The following is a 19764-nucleotide window of genomic DNA, read 5'->3' as shown; positions in this document are numbered from 1 at the left end:
TTAATGACATGTTCCTAATTTCAACTCTTTACATAGAAATTATCAGCACTCAATCGATTCCACATATAGTCCAGATCTTTTAATTTCTTTTATATGGTACATGTACCCGACACCAACCCCCATCTTCACTCCAACCCTCAACCCCCATCCTCATCCCAACCCCCAACCCATCCTCTCCTCTATCAACACACACATTTTTAATTCTTTTTATTGCCATGTAGTAGGCTTACTTTCTAACATATCAATTCTCTTTCTTGTTTTGGATAAAAATTTCAAATATTTACAAGGAGACAGAATATCAAAGAAAACCAAAAAGAAGAAAATATTGATATTAAATATCTGCTGAAGTACACAATACCAATATATATATATACCACCAGAATACACAATACCACCAGATATATATATATACTGTACAACGGAGTCAAAGCAGGGCAAGTGGAAATCTGTCAAATATATTCAAATAACTTTTATCTAAAACATTTGACCACACCTCAACACAGTGTATATAATTCATTAATATCTTTTCGATACTGATTTTCCACCTACATTACTCGGCCTATTGCACCTGATAGGTGCCACCAAACCTGCTATGACCAAGGGGACGTGGTTATATAACACATTTATACAAAGACATGGCCAGAGTAGGATGGACGATATATGGTCAGGGTATTTGGATTGCCTGTTTTACCTGCAGGGGTACTGTAGTCGCCTTCGTCCTCCACGATTTCTGCATAGTCAGATATCCCTGTGTAAAAAACACAACAACTCAAAAATAAAACCGGGCAGGATTATAAAATGATATCAGCAACACCTGAAGCCAGGTTAATTGTATTTTAACAACTTGTAATCAACACATGTTAATTTACAGTCGTCAAGTTATTGATACCAAAACTATGGAGGTTCTTTCATCGTCAAATGTTACTTCTATCAAAGACAGACAGCCTTTCTTACGTCATCAATTGTTACTTCTATCAAAGACAGACAGACGTTCTTATACCATCAAATGTTACTTCTATCAAAGACAGACAGACGTTCCTACATCATCAATCATTACTTCTATCAAAGACAGACAGACGTTCATACACCATAAATCGTTACTTCTATCAAAGACAGACAGACGTTCATACACCATCAAATGTTACTTCTATCAAAGACAGACAGACGTTCTTATACCAACAAATGTTACTTCTATGAAAGACAGACAGACGTTCATACACCATGAATTGTTACTTCTATCAAAGACAGACAGACGTTCCTACATCATCAATCATTACTTCTATCAAAGACAAACAGACGTTCATACACCATCAAATGTTACTACTATCAAAGACAGACAGACGTTCTTACATCATCAAATGTTACTACTATCAAAGACAGACAGACGTTCCTACATCATCAATCATTACTTCTATCAAAGACAGACAGACGTTCTTATACCATCAAATGTTACTTCTATCAAAGTCAGATAGACGTTCTTACATCATCAATCATTACTTCTATCAAAGACAGACAGACGTTCTTATACCATCAAATGTTACTTCTATCAAAGACAGACAGACGTTCCTACACCATCAAATGTTACTACTATCAAAGACAGACAGACGTTCTTATACCATCAAATGTTACTTCTATCAAAGTCAGACAGACGTTCTTATACCATCAACTGTTACTTCTATCAAAGACAGAGAGACGTTTTTACACCAACAAATGTTACTTCTATCAAAAGATTGCTGACAGCTTTCATCATTAATTTTTACCCCAATCAAAACACTTGTTAATGTATCATTAATTTTTAACTGCATTCTCGTAGATTCTTGTACTGTTAATTTGTATAAGAACTAGATAGGATCTAGTACTGTAAATGTTTACAATACATAAAGTAAACAAACATAGGTAACCTCATACTTACGTTCATTAGAACCAGTGTTATGAGATGTTTTCCCGTGAGTTCCTGTCTTCTCAAATCTGTGAATTATAAATTCAAATATACTTATCTTAAAGTATTAACACCACATCACATGAAAATAACAAGGTTTGAAACCGGAATCTCCAATATACTTCTTTCTGCCTTAATAAAAATTCAGCAATTGATAAAAAATAAAAGGATAAAAATTATCAATAGATCAAATTAGACACTAACTCCATTAAGAGTTTTGAACTTAGATTCCATGTAAAGATTTCTACTTGAAAAATTTAATTGATAAAAAAAAAAAATTGTCATAAGATCAAATTAGACACTTGCCCCAATAAGAGATTGAACATAGATTGTAAAGATTTCTACTCGAAAAATTTAACAATAAAAAAAGGATCAAATTCTTCATAAGATCAAATTAGACACTAACCCCAGTAAGAGTTTTAACATAGATTCCATGTAAAGATTTCTACTCGAAAAAAAAATTAACAATAAAAAAAAGGATCACATTATTCATAAGATCAAATTACACACTAACCCCAGTAATAGTTTGAACATAGATTCCATGTAAAGATTTCTACTCGAAAAAATTTAACAATAAAAAAAAGGATCAAATTCTTCATAAGATCAAATTAGAGACTAACCCCAGTAATAGTTTGAACATAGATTCCATGTAAAGATTTCTGCTCGACCTGTGTGATATGGGGGTCCCAGCCATGTGTGTCTATAACATATTTATTTCTGCCCTAGCTATAAGCTTTAATTTGTAGCCAGGGTCACATCACATTAATTAGCCATGACTAACCCACAGTAGACCAGCCTCCCTCTGAACCCCCAGTGTTTCTTGATGCAAAACAGGAAACAGCTTCTATGTGCAAGTAAGAAAACTATGCTGACCTTTAAACAAAAGGTCAAAGTCATTATGACTAATAGTTCTCAAGTAAGTTAATTTAAAGAAGTTTATTTCTTTGCAACAAGAAATATTTTTTTTAGTAAAGCTCAAACAAAATTTGAAGCTACGCTGTAGTAACTGTATGATGATTTGCCTGGGAAATATGAGACACACATTCAACTGCTGTTTAGCAATATTAAGCTGAGATGAAAAACATATGTCGATGTTTACAATTTACATTACTGCAGGATGTCACTTACCCAAGGGAAGGCAATCTGGGAATGTTTTCACCTGAAATAAATAGAGAACGGATTTATAAATCGATATGGAAGAATTGTGAACAATAACATCATCAACAATAAAATAAAATAAAAAAAAAAAATAAAAAAACATTTTTTTGAAAAAATAATTTAAACATATTATTATATGAATACCATGAAGTAAGTTTTTTTTTCTGAAGATAGAAAATATACATTGGTGTACACAAAATTAAGAATGCATTGTATGAGGTACGTTAAGATATGATGCCAATTAATGTTTAAAACAATATTAATTAACCATATCAATTAATCTACCTGACTTCCATATGTAATTATATAATTAACTGTATTAATTTTTCAAGACTATACTAGCTTTCTTAAAACATTTATTTTGATCAACCAGATATTTTTTGGTTGAATAACAAGATATTTGACTGAAGACAAAGTTTCCTTTTAGGTGTTCATTACATACACAAAACATTAAACTTTAGTACTCTGTGTTAAGCTAACCAGTCATATCCACTTAGAGTCTACAGCATTGCGTTAAGCTAACCAGCCACAACAGAGCTTCTGGTATCTTTTTAACCCTGTATGTATCCCAAAACAGCCTCATCCTCTTTTTCACACCCTAACACATCAAACACTTTCCCACCATCCTGATGATGACAGAGATGAGAAGGTCCCCTAGCTAAATGATTATGACACATTTATACATTTAGTGATAGCTGGAGATGTTTTTATAGATTTATAACATCTTTGCACTGATAGTCCCAAACTTAACTTCCAAAACCAAATTTTCAGACCATGCTTTGGAGTAATGATTCTGTGATGCTAAGAGATATGTGTGTTGCTGCTATAAAGATGGTTTACTGTGAAAATTGTTAAAATATTCCATGTTAGCCTTGAGGTGAAGCATTCCTTCTTTCTTTCAAAGATTTCCAGATTCCTTTAGGGTAAGTGCCTAGCCCTAGGATACTGTATAGCAGTCTGTGATCTCACACCTCGGATCTCACCACTCACCTCGGATCTCACCACTCACCTCAGATCTCACCACTCACCTCAGACCTCACCAATCTCACCACACACCCCAGATCTCACCAATCTCACTACACACCTCAGATCTCACCAATCTCACCACACACCCCAGACCTCACCAATCTCACCACACACCCCAGACCTCACCAGTCTCACCACACACCTCAGATCTCACCAATCTCACCACACACCCTAGATCTCACCAATCTCACCACACACCCCAGATCTCACCAATCTCACCACACACCCCAGACCTCACCAATCTCACCACACACCCCAGACCTCACCAATCTCACCACACACCTCAGATCTCACCAATCTCACCACACACCCCAGACCTCACCAATCTCACCAAACACCCTAGATCTCACCAATCTCACCACACACCCCAGATCTCACCACACACCCCAGATCTTACCAATCTCACTACACACCTTGTTTGAATATTCACCGAAAATGTTTCAATCAATGATGAACTACCAGGATGAGTTTCCAGATGAATTCTGATTAAATACTGAACAAGAATGCCACCCGATTCAATCCACCATGCAAGAGTATAATACAAAGTACAGTTGGAAACTGTTTATATCGCATACATTTCTCTACATTTAGGTATATAATATCTAGGATATATGATAGACTAGAAATTAAGACAGACATATTGAAGTCAATATCAGGAATTTCCTTAACTAGTCACCATCATTTGTTTAAATCGATAACGTAACATAATTTGCTTGAATTGATATTGTAACATAATTTGTTTAAATCGATATCGTAACATAAGTTTTTAAATCGATATCATAACATAACATGTTTAAATCGATATCGTAACATAACATGTTTAAATCGATATCGTAACACAACATGTTTAAATCAATATCGTAACATAATTTGTTGAAATCGATATCGTAACATGTAAAACTAAAATCTACATATATCACTTGATGCAGTCTATAATCTCCAGGTCATGTCCAAATTATAGTCATAATTAAACTGAACCTTTATTTAATGTTATATCACAGGATCAACAAACAGCAAGAGCTATGTAGAGATTTATAGGGACAAATGTCTTATATTGGAAAACGAAAGTGCTGCATGTGTTTGGAAAAGGCTAACCCTGGCAACATCCCTCACTTCCTGTGCGACTTGAAACCATGTTTAAAGGAGATTTACTTTTTATTAATCAATTATTCATTTTTTATTTTTTTTATTTATATTTTTTTTTATTTTTATTTTTTTGCAGTGTCCCCCTCCAGGAACTACATGTAAAAGTTATTTTCATAATCAGCTTGTACGTGTATCTATGTTTTAGTACTTAACCATCTGTTGTTTTGCATTTTTTTTTTTTTTTTTTTTTTTCGTTTCAGTTCCAACTTATTTGATATTTATGCATCATGTGCTATTTGATAAATACACCAACCAAGGGTGGTAAGGATGTTCACTTCAAATCAGGAGAAAATTTTATAGGATGAAACAACAAATCGTGTAACCATGAAACCAATTCATATGTTAGATATTACGATATTAATTCTAAACACACCAACAATATTGATAACTTTGATCTGAACGATCTAGTTAGGAGAAAAATGGTGAGAAGTTGGATAGAAGGTGAGTGTTTGGATGGGTGGTGAGGGAATCAAACATTCTCAACAACAACTAGAATATTTCTGAAATTTGATCTTCAGTGCAATGTTTTCTGACCCACAATATGAAAATAAATGATAAAATCTGATATATATATTATCTAAATTTACACATGCATACTGGTGATGTCTGAAATCTATAATACCATCTAACATTTATAACATTAACACGTTAACACACCAACAAAATCCAACGTCTGACCTTATAACACTAAAATCTATATCACATCGAAATCTAGTCACGATAAGGTAAATAACTTCCATAAACTTTTGTTAAGATTTCCTCTTGCATTAAGTTGTTAGAAAATTATACATGTATCTTTATATACATATTATTGTATAATTTGAATGTTAAAAACACAACACAATTTTAATGAGATTAAGACACAACTACATTGTGAGCAATAATATTTAAATACTATACACATATCCATTTTATTACAGAAATAATTTAAATACGCTACGCATATTCATTTTATTACAGAAAGAGTCAACTTCTATCTTTAAAACTGTAATAACTATATCTTAAGTTCGAACAGAAATGTTATTTGTTCTTTTTTTTGTTTTCTCAATTAATTAATCTACAATGCATACAATTATATGCATTAAACTGAAACTTCAATTGTGAATATTAAGATTTCGCTAGGGTATACTTGTTTTTAAAATTAGATTTAATTTATCCGAGAAATAGCTGAGATTGATTAGTTAACATATTTCAGTTAAGTTTTGTTTTCTGTATAAATCGGTCTAAGTTAAAACACAGATTATATGACACCCTCAGTATGTAGTACTCACACATGCTAGTGATAAGATGGTACCCAGCCTCAGATACACAAGGCCAAGGCAACGGTGTTAGCCGGAGTAAAACCCATCTGTATTTACTGACATTTAATCAGCTTATATTAACACAAATGGGAACTGAATTGTGGGGTTATCACTGGACATTGGGATTATTTCTGGATGGACACTGCATCTATTGCTAAAGATCAGACAATAATGAAAACTAAAATAAAACTTTTGAAATAAATCGTTGAAATTGTTGATTAAATTATTTAACTATCATAATAAATCTTTTAGAATTTTTACAGCATATTTTTACCACTATTTTGAATTATTCACAATTTCAAAAAAATTATTGCAGGTAATTTTGAATATTCTATAATCCATCATATTTAATTGCATACTTGACAAGCAGTTAGAAAATAATGAAAGGTCTGCATGTTTGAGGAGGAGGAGAGGGAGAGTGGTTTCGTGAATGATTGACAGACAGGTTTTACACTGACACCCAGGTACAATGAAATACAAGACATGCAAGGAAAACCAACACTGGTAAGACAAGGGGAGAGTTGGTGACAACAAACCTCGGAGATCTAAGATATTCAGATTCTCTTCGACGGAAGACTTCCAGTCAGAGAGAGCTACAAAACAGTCCAAGGGGGGTAACTCTCTGTCATTCACATATATATTTTCAATTTTTTGTTTCCAAACAAAGGTTAAATGATGTGTCATTTTTTGAACTCCAAATACCTGCAGAATCTTAAAAGATATTTTCTTAAGAAAATTCTGATTCAGAAATTTGATTTTCATTGAAAATTTTTAAAAATGTTAGTCACATTCTCAAACAAACTGTAATTATATTCTCAATAAATGTTGATTTAAATCAGAAAGAAATCCAGAAAGCAAACTACAGTAAAAATGAGATTTCAAAATAAATCAAAAAAAGAAAGTCATATTTCTATCAAATGGATTTATCTATATAAATGATAGCCTGTTCTCACAGAACATCTATCTACCAATGTGAAACATCACTAAACAGAATCAGAGATGGGATGGACCTGAGAAGACACAAACAAACGTCCATTTCAAAAGAAAGAAAAGACATGTTTCATGAAAGTCAGACCATACTTAAGAGAAAGTGACACACGATTACAATTTCTACTGGTAAGAATAGGTTGAGATTATTTTGATATCATAATCCTGAAAATCTAGACAATACATATTTGAACGTGAACGTGGACAGCAGTACCGCTGGTGACAGGAAACTCACATCTCTTGGTCCAGAGAGAGGTGGTCACGTTGTGGACGAGACGACAATACCCGTCCATCAAGTTTGCCATGTCCTCTGCTTCGTCCAGCGTGCTACAGATGATTGTTAGCGCCTCTGTCGCTCCGGCAATCTTGATTTGTAACACACCCTTGGTGTCGGGCGTGGCGTTGGTCTGGATAGACTGCACCTGGGCAAAGTCCGCCATGTGTGTCGGCTATAACAAGAGTGGGCAGTTTTGATGAAGCATGGAATTCAGTTACTTATGAACATTTTGTAACTTATGAATTCAGTTACATATGAAAATTCAGCTTTTAGAAATTCAATTCTTATAAAATTCAGTTCTTATGAAAATTCAGTTACTTATGAAGATTCAATTACTTATGAAATTCAGGTCTTCAGAAATTCAGTTCTTATGAATTAAGTTCTCAAGAAATTCAGTTCTTAAAAAATTCAGTTCTTACAAAACTCAGTTCTTACAAAACTCAGTTCTTACAAAACTCAGTTCTTAAGAAATTCAGTTCTTTAGAAATTCAGTTCTTACAAAACTCAGTTCTTAAGAAATTCAGTTCTTATAAGAATTCAGTTACATTTGAAAATTCAATTACTTTTAAAATTCTGCTATTTCCTTATTTCTGCAGTTCCTGATACAAAATACATATATTGAAGTTTCTAACTTTGTAAGGATGACTGTACTTTTAAAATATAATCTTTTATTCAAAGAAGTAGGAGGGAGCTTATTACTGTATTGAAATAGACATGGGTGGGCTTATTACCAGACATGGGCTTATTGTGGGATAAAAACGGTACAGAAATACCCTTTAGACTTACCGACGAGGCCTTCTCTGTGAGGTAGCTAATTCCGACTTCTGGTCCTATGACAATCTCCATGGAAATACTCCACCCGGTCTAAAACAGACAGATATACATCATTAGGACACAGCCACACGTTAATTTCTGACAAAAACAACAAAGTTACAAATAAATATTCATCGCTATTTTTTATCTAATATTAGTGTTTTTTTTCTGAAAAGGTTGTTTTTTTCATTATCAAAACTTACAAAAATGTTATTCCCATTATTGAAATGAAAACCAAATTAAAAAAAAAAAAAAATTCAAAACTTTTCTCAATCTTTTAATCATCCTCTTTTTATTTTTAAATACAGTCAAACCTCGATGATTCGAACTTCGTTGATTCGAATTTCTCGCTGTATCGAACTTTTTGCTTGGTCCCGAATTTCCTTACTATATAACGCTACTAACGAACCTATGCATGATTCGAATTTTTATAAATCGAAGTTTTCGATGTATCGAACTTTTTTCATGGCCCGTTAGCTATGATGTCATAGGTAATTGACATCTCATGATTCGAACAAAAGTTTACCTGTACTGACCACTGGACAGGTGTTGGTCGTGACCCCCGCGGCAAGATTTCACACCTCTCCCCAAAATGCCCTGAGTGACAATGGGGATAACGATAGCGTGTGTTGTCATTCCTGATCATGGGGCTAATTAATAATCAGACCAAATTGATAGATAAAAGGGGGTATTTAGAAGCCATGACATTTAATCACTCCGGTAAAACATTTCGGTAGTCGTCTCTGATAATCTTCGCCGCCATTGAAATCAGCGGTCGGTGAGTAAATTTTACGGAACTATAAAATAAGCGGACCAATTTTAAACACAAACAATTAGCGATGTCTTCACTCATAAGTGTCACATTGCAAACTTATACATAAATATCCAAGTAAATCGATTATTTGTCATTCAATCATGCATTCTCCAGCCGATCGGCATTTCGTATTTTATATGCACATAACGTAACCGCACGTGTCTTTAGCAGAAAAGCCTAACGACTTACGTAAGTGTGCATTGTACTTCTTTTGCTTTATCTGTTCAACGCGATATAAGTGTTTTCTAACCGATACATAGTTTGTTTAATTAATAAAATGCTTAGGTATAATTAATGAAAAGTATTTTTATTTTGTTGTGTTTGAGGTATAAATTAACATTTGAGCCGGACAGGCGACAAATCATCACGAAGACACCGAGGACATGTAACGTTAACATATATGGTCATTATTAAGAAAACATCGATCTATTGTCAACCATGAATAATTCGAAGTCCCGCTGTTTCGAAGTTTTTCTGTTAGTCCCTTGAACTTCGAAACATCGAAGTTTGACTGTAACAAGTAAAATTTCAATTTATTTCTCAATCTTTTAATCATCCTTCTTTACTTTTTAATTACAAGTAAAATTTCAAAACTTTTCTCAAGCTTTTAATCATCATTTTTTATTTTTGAATAACAAGTAAAATTTAAAAACTTTTCTCAATCTTTTTATTATCCTCTTCATTAGCTATCCCTTTGTATAAAATTCTCTTTTTACATTATACGACCTCACTGCTGTGAAACCACACACAACTTACCCCTAAAGCACAATTAAACCGTTCCTGCTCAAACTTATACACCGTCTTCAACGTTTCAAAAAATTTATAAACACATTCGTTCTCTGTCAGTTGTGCATACTGTTTGAAATGGAACTGTATCAGCTTTCGGAGGGTCTTCGACTACAAAAACAGAAATGACATCATCTCAGAAACTGCAACGCCTCAAAAATGTTAAGAATTTTTAGTTTTGTACTTTTCGTTCTGTTCTTCATAAACATTAACAAGAAGATTGAGATGGATTGGGGAGGAGAAAAAATAAACATAAATCCATCGTTTATATCACTACATTGTTTTGACTGGCTTATGACTATGATCAATTGTCTTTGAATCCTGATATCCCACAATGCAACACAAAGACTGGACTAGTATCGAGGGATATTACTACTTTATTGGCAAAAAAACCTTAACAATAGGTTATAATAACTCATAATATTATCAATGATATAAAGAGTATTCCAAGACATTTGAGATGTAACACAGAATTTGATTGGTCAAGAAAAATAATTCGGGCAGTATAATGTATGAAGTTTGGATGGTAATTACCACAACCAAGAAAGACCAAGATTTATGAAACTTGCTGGTTTTAGCATTGAATTAAATCATGATCATGATCCATAAAATTAAAACAAACACAGAAAAAAATTAAAGCTTCCTTTCAAAATTTTCTCCAAAACAGTCAACCTTTATCTTACATTACAAATTCAAACTTTGTGTTAAACAGCAAAAAAAATGGCACTTGGTCACAACTCTGCAATTTTTTACCTTCATCGTCTCTGTCACAGATTTAGGAAGGAATCTTTTGAAGCCCACTTCTTTCTCTAAACACTCAAAGTTTGACTTCTTATCTAGGGCAGCCTGTGGCATATCCTTGAAAAATCGCCTGAAAGTCGAAACAGAAATGTCAATCTAACACATCAGTATATAGTTTTACAGGTCAGAGCTAAGAGTTTTATTTCTACTAAAATTCAGTAAAATTACACAGAAATCAACAAAAATAAATTCCTTTTTATACCCCTGAATTGGCATATCCCTGAAAAATTGTCTGAAAGTCAAAACAGAAATGTCAATCTACCACATCAGTATATAATTTTACAGGTCAGAGCTAAGAGTTTTATTTCTACTAAAATTCAGTAAAATATCCAGAAATTAACAAAAATAATTTCATTCTTACACGCTTGAATTGGCGTAAGGGGTCAGGGGTTTATGACGTCCCCTGCAAGGGCTTAATTATTGCAGCATAGATATTGTATACTATTGTGATGGCAGCGTTTTCATGTTTAGGCGGAAAACCTCTGTAAATAACCGTTATTTTAAGGGTGTGACACAGTATCGCTCTGTTCATTGTAGGGAATCTCATTAATGTTTCTGTACGTGAATGAGAAGCCAAGATTTCTGTGTGTGTACTCCTCAGCCAAACATGATGTCATATTTACATCCTACTCTTCTGCACTAAATAGCACACAGTTAATTGTAGCTATTACATCATAAATTCATCCTGCAACACTGACAAGAGTTCTGTGACATCATCGACACCACATCTGAGAGAACCATTCGGATATTGATTTTTCCATGATGTTTTTGTTTTAGTAAACGATTGTAGATTTGAGATGGAAAATTTTTTTTGACTAGACATGAACTTTGTGATTTTTCAACCCTACGTGTGAATCCAATGAAGGATTCACATGTATTTCGGGATTCTGCCAATCCTATAGACGTGATGAGATGAGAGATTCATATTATAAGCCAAGTGGCACTTTATGTTATGTCAAGAAAAATATGTGGTGGAATAAGAAAAATCTGTTTTTAAGTTTATCTAATTTTCACCCAAAACAAAAACTTGAGTACTACAGGGTGGAATAATATATGCCTGTCAAACGTCATATGGTGTTATATACTAATATCTTGCATAAAAATAATATTTACATAAATTTCACCTTTCACAACAAAGTCAACTTTCAATTTTCTAGCAGTTTGACGGAAATTAGTCATCAAAAGTCTCCAATTCATTGAACACAACTCCATATCATGATTTTAAAGTGTACCAAGTTTCAAAGATATCGGTGAAAAAAATGTAGGATATCTCTGGACAATAAACCAAACACTGAAATAAACAAAGGGCAATACATTTTTTTTCAGGGAAACACAACAACATGTTATGATTCTAGACCCTTACAAGTTTCAAAGAAATCGGTCAAAAAAAGTAGGAGGAACTCTCTAATAAAAAGTAAAATTCTGAAATAAACAAATTCTCTAAAAAAAAAAAAAATTCTGTAATAAACAAAGGGAAATAACTTTAGCAAAAATAGCCAAATCAAAATCCTTTTCATGGAAACACTTCATATCATAATTACAGTGTATACAAAATTTCAAAGAGATCAATCGAAACATGTAGGAGGATAGATCGGAGATCACCTAACGAAACGAAATTTTATGCCGGAGGGACGATAACACCATACCATATAATACTCCTATTTTTGATGGGCATACCATCGGCATACAAACAAAACAACAAACAGGAATCCAGAAAAGTGTTACATTTTAGATAAAAGAAAACTATATGTCTTGAATATTGTCAAATTATGTATGATTGTGTGGACTATCTTACCGCATCTCAATACAGCCCAGCCGTATAGCTATGTCTGCATCTATGTGTTCGGCAATGTCTCTCATGTAATCATTCCGCACCTACAAAAATAAGAGAAAATTGTTTACACACAAGTATATATCTATATGTAATCTCTCTGCATATAAACAAACTCTTCAAATTCAAAGTCTCCATACGCCACTGTACATGTAAAAAAGAAAACAACGCGGCAGTTTTATTTCGTTAGATGAATTCTTCTTTAAAAACCTTAAAATTGTCTAGCTAATCTAGCCCATAAAAATACAATTTGTGTATGTCATAATTAAAGATGTTCATTGCCAACTTTTCTGATTCATTAAATGTAATAGCTTTATAACTCTCTATGACGTAATTCAGAAGTATGATATTCTTACAATTATACACAGATGATCTAGGACTCTAGATTGTAAGATAATATTACTCTAGAAGGGAATTTCCTGATCATTATAATACTACCCATGGCCGGTAATACATGGGAAGTTGTTCTGAGTCAGTATGTGTAATCGTTGACCAATAAATCTCATCCATGAGCTCATTAATTGATCAGACAATATCCGCTGCTTCCGATTTAAGTTCAAATAAACAGAGACTTCCAGTCAGAAAGTGATGAGCTCATAAATGGAGAAAAAAAAATCAAATATATAGTTATATGTTATATGATCCTGCCATTTTTTTAAGATGAACTGACATTTATACAATGCTGTAAGTAGATAAAAGAACTATCCAATTTTCATGTAATCCTTTTATATTTAAACTTCTTTTTTCATTAAAGAAAACGTTTTTAAAGTTTTACTGATCTTATAATTCCAAAGCTTAAGAAAATATTTAATGAAGAAATCAAATACAAATTGATATGTGACCAAGTGTATTTCATTTTCTCGATTACAGAAATAAGGTTGTTCAAATGCCCAACACTAAATGAAGGAAAATTTCATGAATTATTTAATGTCTATCAATTCAATAAGGTGCTAGCTATATATATGTAAGTTTCATGCAAAATTAATCACGTTTCACCCAAACGAAAAAACTGAATCGATTGCACATGTATACAGATTAATTTTATTGTCATTTGATATGAATAGCCAGATTGTGAAATGAAATTCAATATCAATGTTCGATCGCACGTGAATGAATAAATATTTTCAAAACAATGTATTTTGATGGCAATTGAAACCCAGAGGAGGAACATGAGAAATGTTAATCAGAACAGTAAATAAAATCTATACCTACGACAGGTGCAAACTATACGCGTTGTAAAATTATCAATGGAACAAAGGGAATCAATATCTAATGACATGAACCTGCCCGCCTGTCTACACGGAACGACGTACTCGTCCTGACAGGACGGTTATACACAATAAACATGTCTAGTATTTTATTAGTACATTACAGAGCAGCGCAGTTTCATTACCCGCAGTACACAACTGCTGAATCATCATTCAGCCTCCGTAACAAATCGATGGCACAATCATATTAATGTATTAACAAATGCATTCCGTGATACAGCAGTACACGGCTGTTTACTGCCTAAAAGTTTGTTCTCTGAGTTATTTGTAGGGAATTAAGTATCAGCATTTTTAATGGTACCCTTTAGAAACTGAATTTGAATCTGATCAAGAGGTCAAGATGGCCTGTATTGCTCATCAGGATATTTCAGTAATCATGGCAAAATATTTCAAGTTATATATATTACAATTATTTCTCTACCTTTTTTGCTGCAACTTCCAACTATGATTTAAACTAAATATGGACCAAATCCTGTCAATCTTCAGAAAAAAGAAGGATTTAAGAGGGTTTTTTTTTTTTTTTTTTTTTGCAATATTTCCCCTATAAGGCCCTTTCTCTCCAGCCCCAAGGTAGCCACACCCTCTGTTTAAACAACATTAGATCTACTTTGGCCAATAATGCTCCAGACTACATTTCATCAAGATCATTCAGACGTTCAGGACTATAGAAGGCCTAGGGATTTAAATGATTTACCTCAATTTTCCCTATTGGGCCCCACCACACTGGCCACAAGGGAGCCACACCCTACATTTATACACCATCAGATCTTGCTCCAGACCAAATTTCATCAAAACCCATTCAGGCATTCAGGACAAGTTGGGATTTAAAGGATTTATCTCAAATTTCCCTTATTTGGCCGGGCCCATCCCCGCCCTGCCGTTCTGGCCCCAAAGGGTCAGCTACCACACCCTCCATTTATACAACATAAGATCTTCTTTGCCCAAAATTCTCCAGACCAAATTTCATCAAAATCCATTAATGTTTACAGGACTACAGTAGCGATTCAAAAGAAATGCTGTCAGATGATGGACACTCTGCCATAATATATAACTTCACATATGACATTCAATTTCTTAATAATATCAATCAATAGCTGCTTAAAGTGTAGCACAATCATATACATTATCATGACCCCATAAAATAGGTGTACATGACTGTTTACAGTCTAACCGCTGTTGTTTACTGAATTTACGATAGAAAAATATCAACATTTTCAAATTTTGTTTGCCTCTACGAATTTGAATCTTAATTTGTAACTCAAGATACAAATTTTGATCCTTTTTCGTTTTTTAAAAAAGCTGCATGCAAGTGTTTCATTTTTTTTATCATAACTTAAACAATAAGTAATTGTCATGCTATCATATATAATATATAATTATTAGACGAAAAGACTTGTCAATGAAAAAGTATTGTCAGCTTTAAAAAGTCGGGATATCATCCTCATCTGTCTGTACTGTGAGTAAGCTGGTTGATCAAGATGATTTTGAATCCCCAGAAATCTCATTAGGTGTAGAAACAAGATTATCTCGGAGACTGTGAGTTAAGACTGTGACGGTCAGATAAATGCTGGTCGACATGTACTACCAATGATTATTGTACGACCACTGTAATATTAACGGAGGCAATCATGTTGTAAAGACAGGACTGACACCAGTATAATATTGTAACTAGACAATATTTCACTTTCACCAGAGACTCGGAAGGAAAATGTGGAGACATACGCCAGTATAAAAATTTAACTACAGACGATATTTCACTTTCACCAGACTCGGAAAGAAAATGTAGAGATGTACGCCAGTATACCATTGTAACTGGAGGATATTTCACTTTCACCAGACTCGGAAAGTCATAAATGATCGCCCAGACTATTCAGAAACGTGAGAATCCAAAGACTGAATATTATGGAACCAACATTATACATGCAGATCTAGGTATCAGTTTCAAAAGTAGGAACGAATTGAAAAACATTTAAAACGAGACAGAGCTAATAGAATAAACAAGAGGTGAATCATTGGTGTTTTTATTTTCCAGAAACCACTCGGAAATATCGAGTTTTTAAATCAATGACATGGAATCTCAGTCGAATCAATTATTTAGAGAACGTCAAAGCTTCACCACGGTAACGCGTGAGACATATACAGCATTCTGTGACAAAAATCTTATCTTAGCTCCGCTACGAATCCTAAACGAGGCTCACTAGAACGTTCTCGTCAGTTTCATAAATAAGGAAATATCAATTTTCTCCCATGTATTTCTGTGGTTGTGCGTCATACATTCTTCAAAGTACAAAAATCTTTATTTAAAAAAAAAATTTTTTAAATGCATTTGTTTACCGGATATTACCAGTAAAATAGCTTCCAGGATATTTTAACTGATGAAAGATAACATAACAATAGTCCTCTGTCTGTCATCATAGACTTGATCAGATTTATATAATTTTCAAACTAGCCTGTATTTGGCCTATTGTTCTTGATACCTATTGTTCTTTACAAAAAATTCAATATTTGCTATGTGCTATGACCAAATAACTGAAGGATTCTTGCTAAGATCAGGTTTAAACTCAAGTTATTTAAAGGGAATTTCTTAAATTATTATAGACCTTTAAATTAACTGATTCATAAATTTTGATTCAAATTTGTGGATTGGCTCATTTCAGGCCACAAGATGGCTTTTAAAATTGTTGATTAACATTTTACTGAATGACAACATGAGCAGACATATTTCTTCAGGCATGGACTTATTGTCGAAAACGGTAACTTATTTTTTCGACGTTCCTTTATGCATGGTGACAGTTGACACCAGAAAAGCTGGTAGAAATCCTTATACTGACAGGATATTTGGATACTGTAACACTTTCTGTGAGGAAGTTAACATATCTTTCTCTTACTTCAACACGTATTTCTTGAAGCCTGCCATGTTGATTGCTCCGTGAAGAAGACAAGGTTATGAATGATGACTCCTTGGATACAAATTTTACATCATCACTTGGCAAAGTCTTCATTTATAAACATCTCCCTACTAAATCAGCCCAAGTAGTGGGAGTTACCACAGACACAGCCCACCTGGAATTATCATACAACGATCTACCCCTTTCAGATATATTCTGATTTCCCTGGAATTTTTTTTTTATATTTGTTTAAAAATGTTTCCTTTTCTTTCCAACAAGCCCTTTTCGTTCCCTACCACAGCGGAGGTGTAGCCTCTACATTTACAAGCAGACATGGCACCTTTCAACAGTGTTTTATCAGAAAATCTAGGAATTCGGAGGGTGTTGGCTTAAGCAAATCCTTCATCACAATATAACTTGTATAGCTTTGGGATCGCTGTATCTAGTAAATTGTAACAGTTCGCTACCAAAACAATAACAGCATTCTCACACAGTCTAGTGTTATATTATATCTTGTAAAAAAACATCCGAATTCTGTCTCATTTAAAACAGATTTAGATAAAAGAATTTTCATTTTTTTAAAAATGTGGATTGAAATTTACTGATTTTCTTCCGCCAAGAAAATTAAAGCTGACATAATCTAAATTGACTTCTATTACTGTAAACTATAAATTATAATCTCATTTAAATTCAGGAAATATTTTGAATTCCATTGCACAGGACTTTTGACATCTTCAATACCCAGCTTTAATGTGAGATCATGAGATAGGATGATAAAGTTGTCCCATAGATCAATTTCGCTATCACAAAGAAAAGGATTGCATGCAAAATGGAGTGTAAACGCCTAAAATTTTGTCTAATTTTTTCCCATTATTTTGATCTGAATAGCCATGTAAACAAGCCCTATATATTTCATTTCATTTTTTGTTTTGTTTTGGTCTCAACTAAACTGTATATATATCTAAAGCATACTTAATATTTAAGTGATTGTGAGGTGAGTCAAGTCGATGAATTATCATGTTGACGTTCTACCAGACAGGTAGATGGCAGGTCCATGGGGTAAAAAAATGCAATTCCCAACAATTACTGTCCATTTTTTACTGTTCGAGAAATTCCAGCTGATTTCATTTGATGATAATATCTGTTTGACACACCCAAGCCTTGATAATCAAGCAAAGCTATTTTCTAACAAGCGCTGCATTATTGCACTAAGCTACAGCAGATTCTATAAACAGTAAAACGTCAGATAATGAAATCCGCAGCAGAGGGGTCCCCTTATCTCGGCCTTCTATCATACAATCCCAATGTCCCACGGAGTTCTCCTCAGTCACAGATAGACCTGGCATTTTATACATTTTATCAGCCACCATTAATTTCAATACATAATTGTAATTTTGGTGAGTGTTATCAGATGGTGAATAAAAGTAATGTTTTACTAAATACCACAATGGGACACCCTATGTTAGCTATTCTGGGGATTTGGGATCGCGGAGTATAGCTCCTGTTGTAGACCTTTAAGTATTACCCAGCTGATTCTGTAATGAATCCTGGCGAGTATAGAGTGTACGTGTGTGTATTGGCTAACGAACGCGTGAGTGTAGTGTATGTGTGTATGTTTTGGCTCTAGTGAACCCATGTGTGTATTATGCACATGTGTATTTTTTGGCTGTAATTACATCATCTTCGCTAGCCAAGGCTTCTGATTACGTTACACTCCACGAACCCTTGGCAGATATAGGCGTCAGTTCTGGCCCTCTAGCGGTGATTCGAAATTACCACCCTTCACGCATGAAATTTTCGACCAATCAAAACAAGCGTTACCGATTTACTTCATCGGTGATGTTTACAAACACACATGGAGGCTTGTGTCATTTTGATGAGATATGTGATCAATGACTTATATGAATTGATTAGTGGTGTTCCGATTAATCGAGTTCGTCGAGTATCACTTGTTTGAGACGTTTGATCAATTAATCGAGTAAGAAATATGTAATCGAGTTTCGTCGGAAGTGCCCTACTTCAGGTTTTATGAAAATATATTCGCCGATTTCAGATAAACATCCGCAAGTTCAGCTTGACAATGTCTAGGCCTACAACACAGTCGCTTGCGGGAAATGGTTATGCTTGTATCATACAAAATCAAGCGTCGCAATAACTGGTACAGTGTTGTAATACTAGGAGGAATGCAAACGTACCGATGACTAAGATTTTGTTAGTGAGAACATAAGCGACTAGCTATGGAAGCAACATCAATGTATACGATCCTTCTTCCCGGTAAACGCACAGGGTCTATTTTATGGAAACATTTTGGTTTTTAATGAAAACAAGAAGCATTATGTCTGTTAATTACTGATACCTTAAATATGACAAAAACTATTTATAGAATGTGCAGAAAGTCGTATTCCTTCAATGGTAAGTCACAGTTCTACTTTTGTTTTCAAAGTATATTAGACTTTCGATAACGGATGGATTAAAGCATTTTACAGCCCGTGCAAAAATTTCCAATGAGCTAAATACTCCAATGAACAATCCTTTTGTTGTTGTTTTTTATGTGTTGGATAAAATTATTAAAAAAACCAATTTTGGTTCATTTTTATCTGTGTAATAAACAAATAAACACACAGGAAGATAGTATACATGTAGCTATATAGGTATAACAGTTATTAGTTACTGAAATTGTTGTTGAAAGCATTTCACAAAATATTGAGACATGAATACAAAATATACAT

At 33.7% G+C, this 19764-nt stretch overlaps 1 protein-coding gene across 1 annotated transcript in view; it reads right to left on the bottom strand.

Moving 5' to 3' along the window:
• Nucleotides 1-19764, bottom strand: part of LOC117326351 (focal adhesion kinase 1-like) — a 90621-nt gene that overhangs the window by 24603 nt on the left and 46254 nt on the right. Inside the window, 9 exon segments of the mRNA XM_033883061.1 lie at nucleotides 692-748; nucleotides 1913-1968; nucleotides 3068-3098; nucleotides 7107-7163; nucleotides 7793-8006; nucleotides 8621-8698; nucleotides 10218-10358; nucleotides 11001-11118; nucleotides 12844-12923. Coding sequence (XP_033738952.1) covers nucleotides 692-748; nucleotides 1913-1968; nucleotides 3068-3098; nucleotides 7107-7163; nucleotides 7793-8006; nucleotides 8621-8698; nucleotides 10218-10358; nucleotides 11001-11118; nucleotides 12844-12923 — 832 coding nt within the window.

The sequence above is a fragment of the Pecten maximus genome, chromosome 4 (assembly GCF_902652985.1).
Source record: "Pecten maximus chromosome 4, xPecMax1.1, whole genome shotgun sequence".
Classification (NCBI taxonomy): domain Eukaryota; kingdom Metazoa; phylum Mollusca; class Bivalvia; order Pectinida; family Pectinidae; genus Pecten; species Pecten maximus.
The sequence above is the reverse complement of the archived record's forward strand: the minus strand, read 5'-3'. Positions and strand labels throughout refer to the sequence as shown.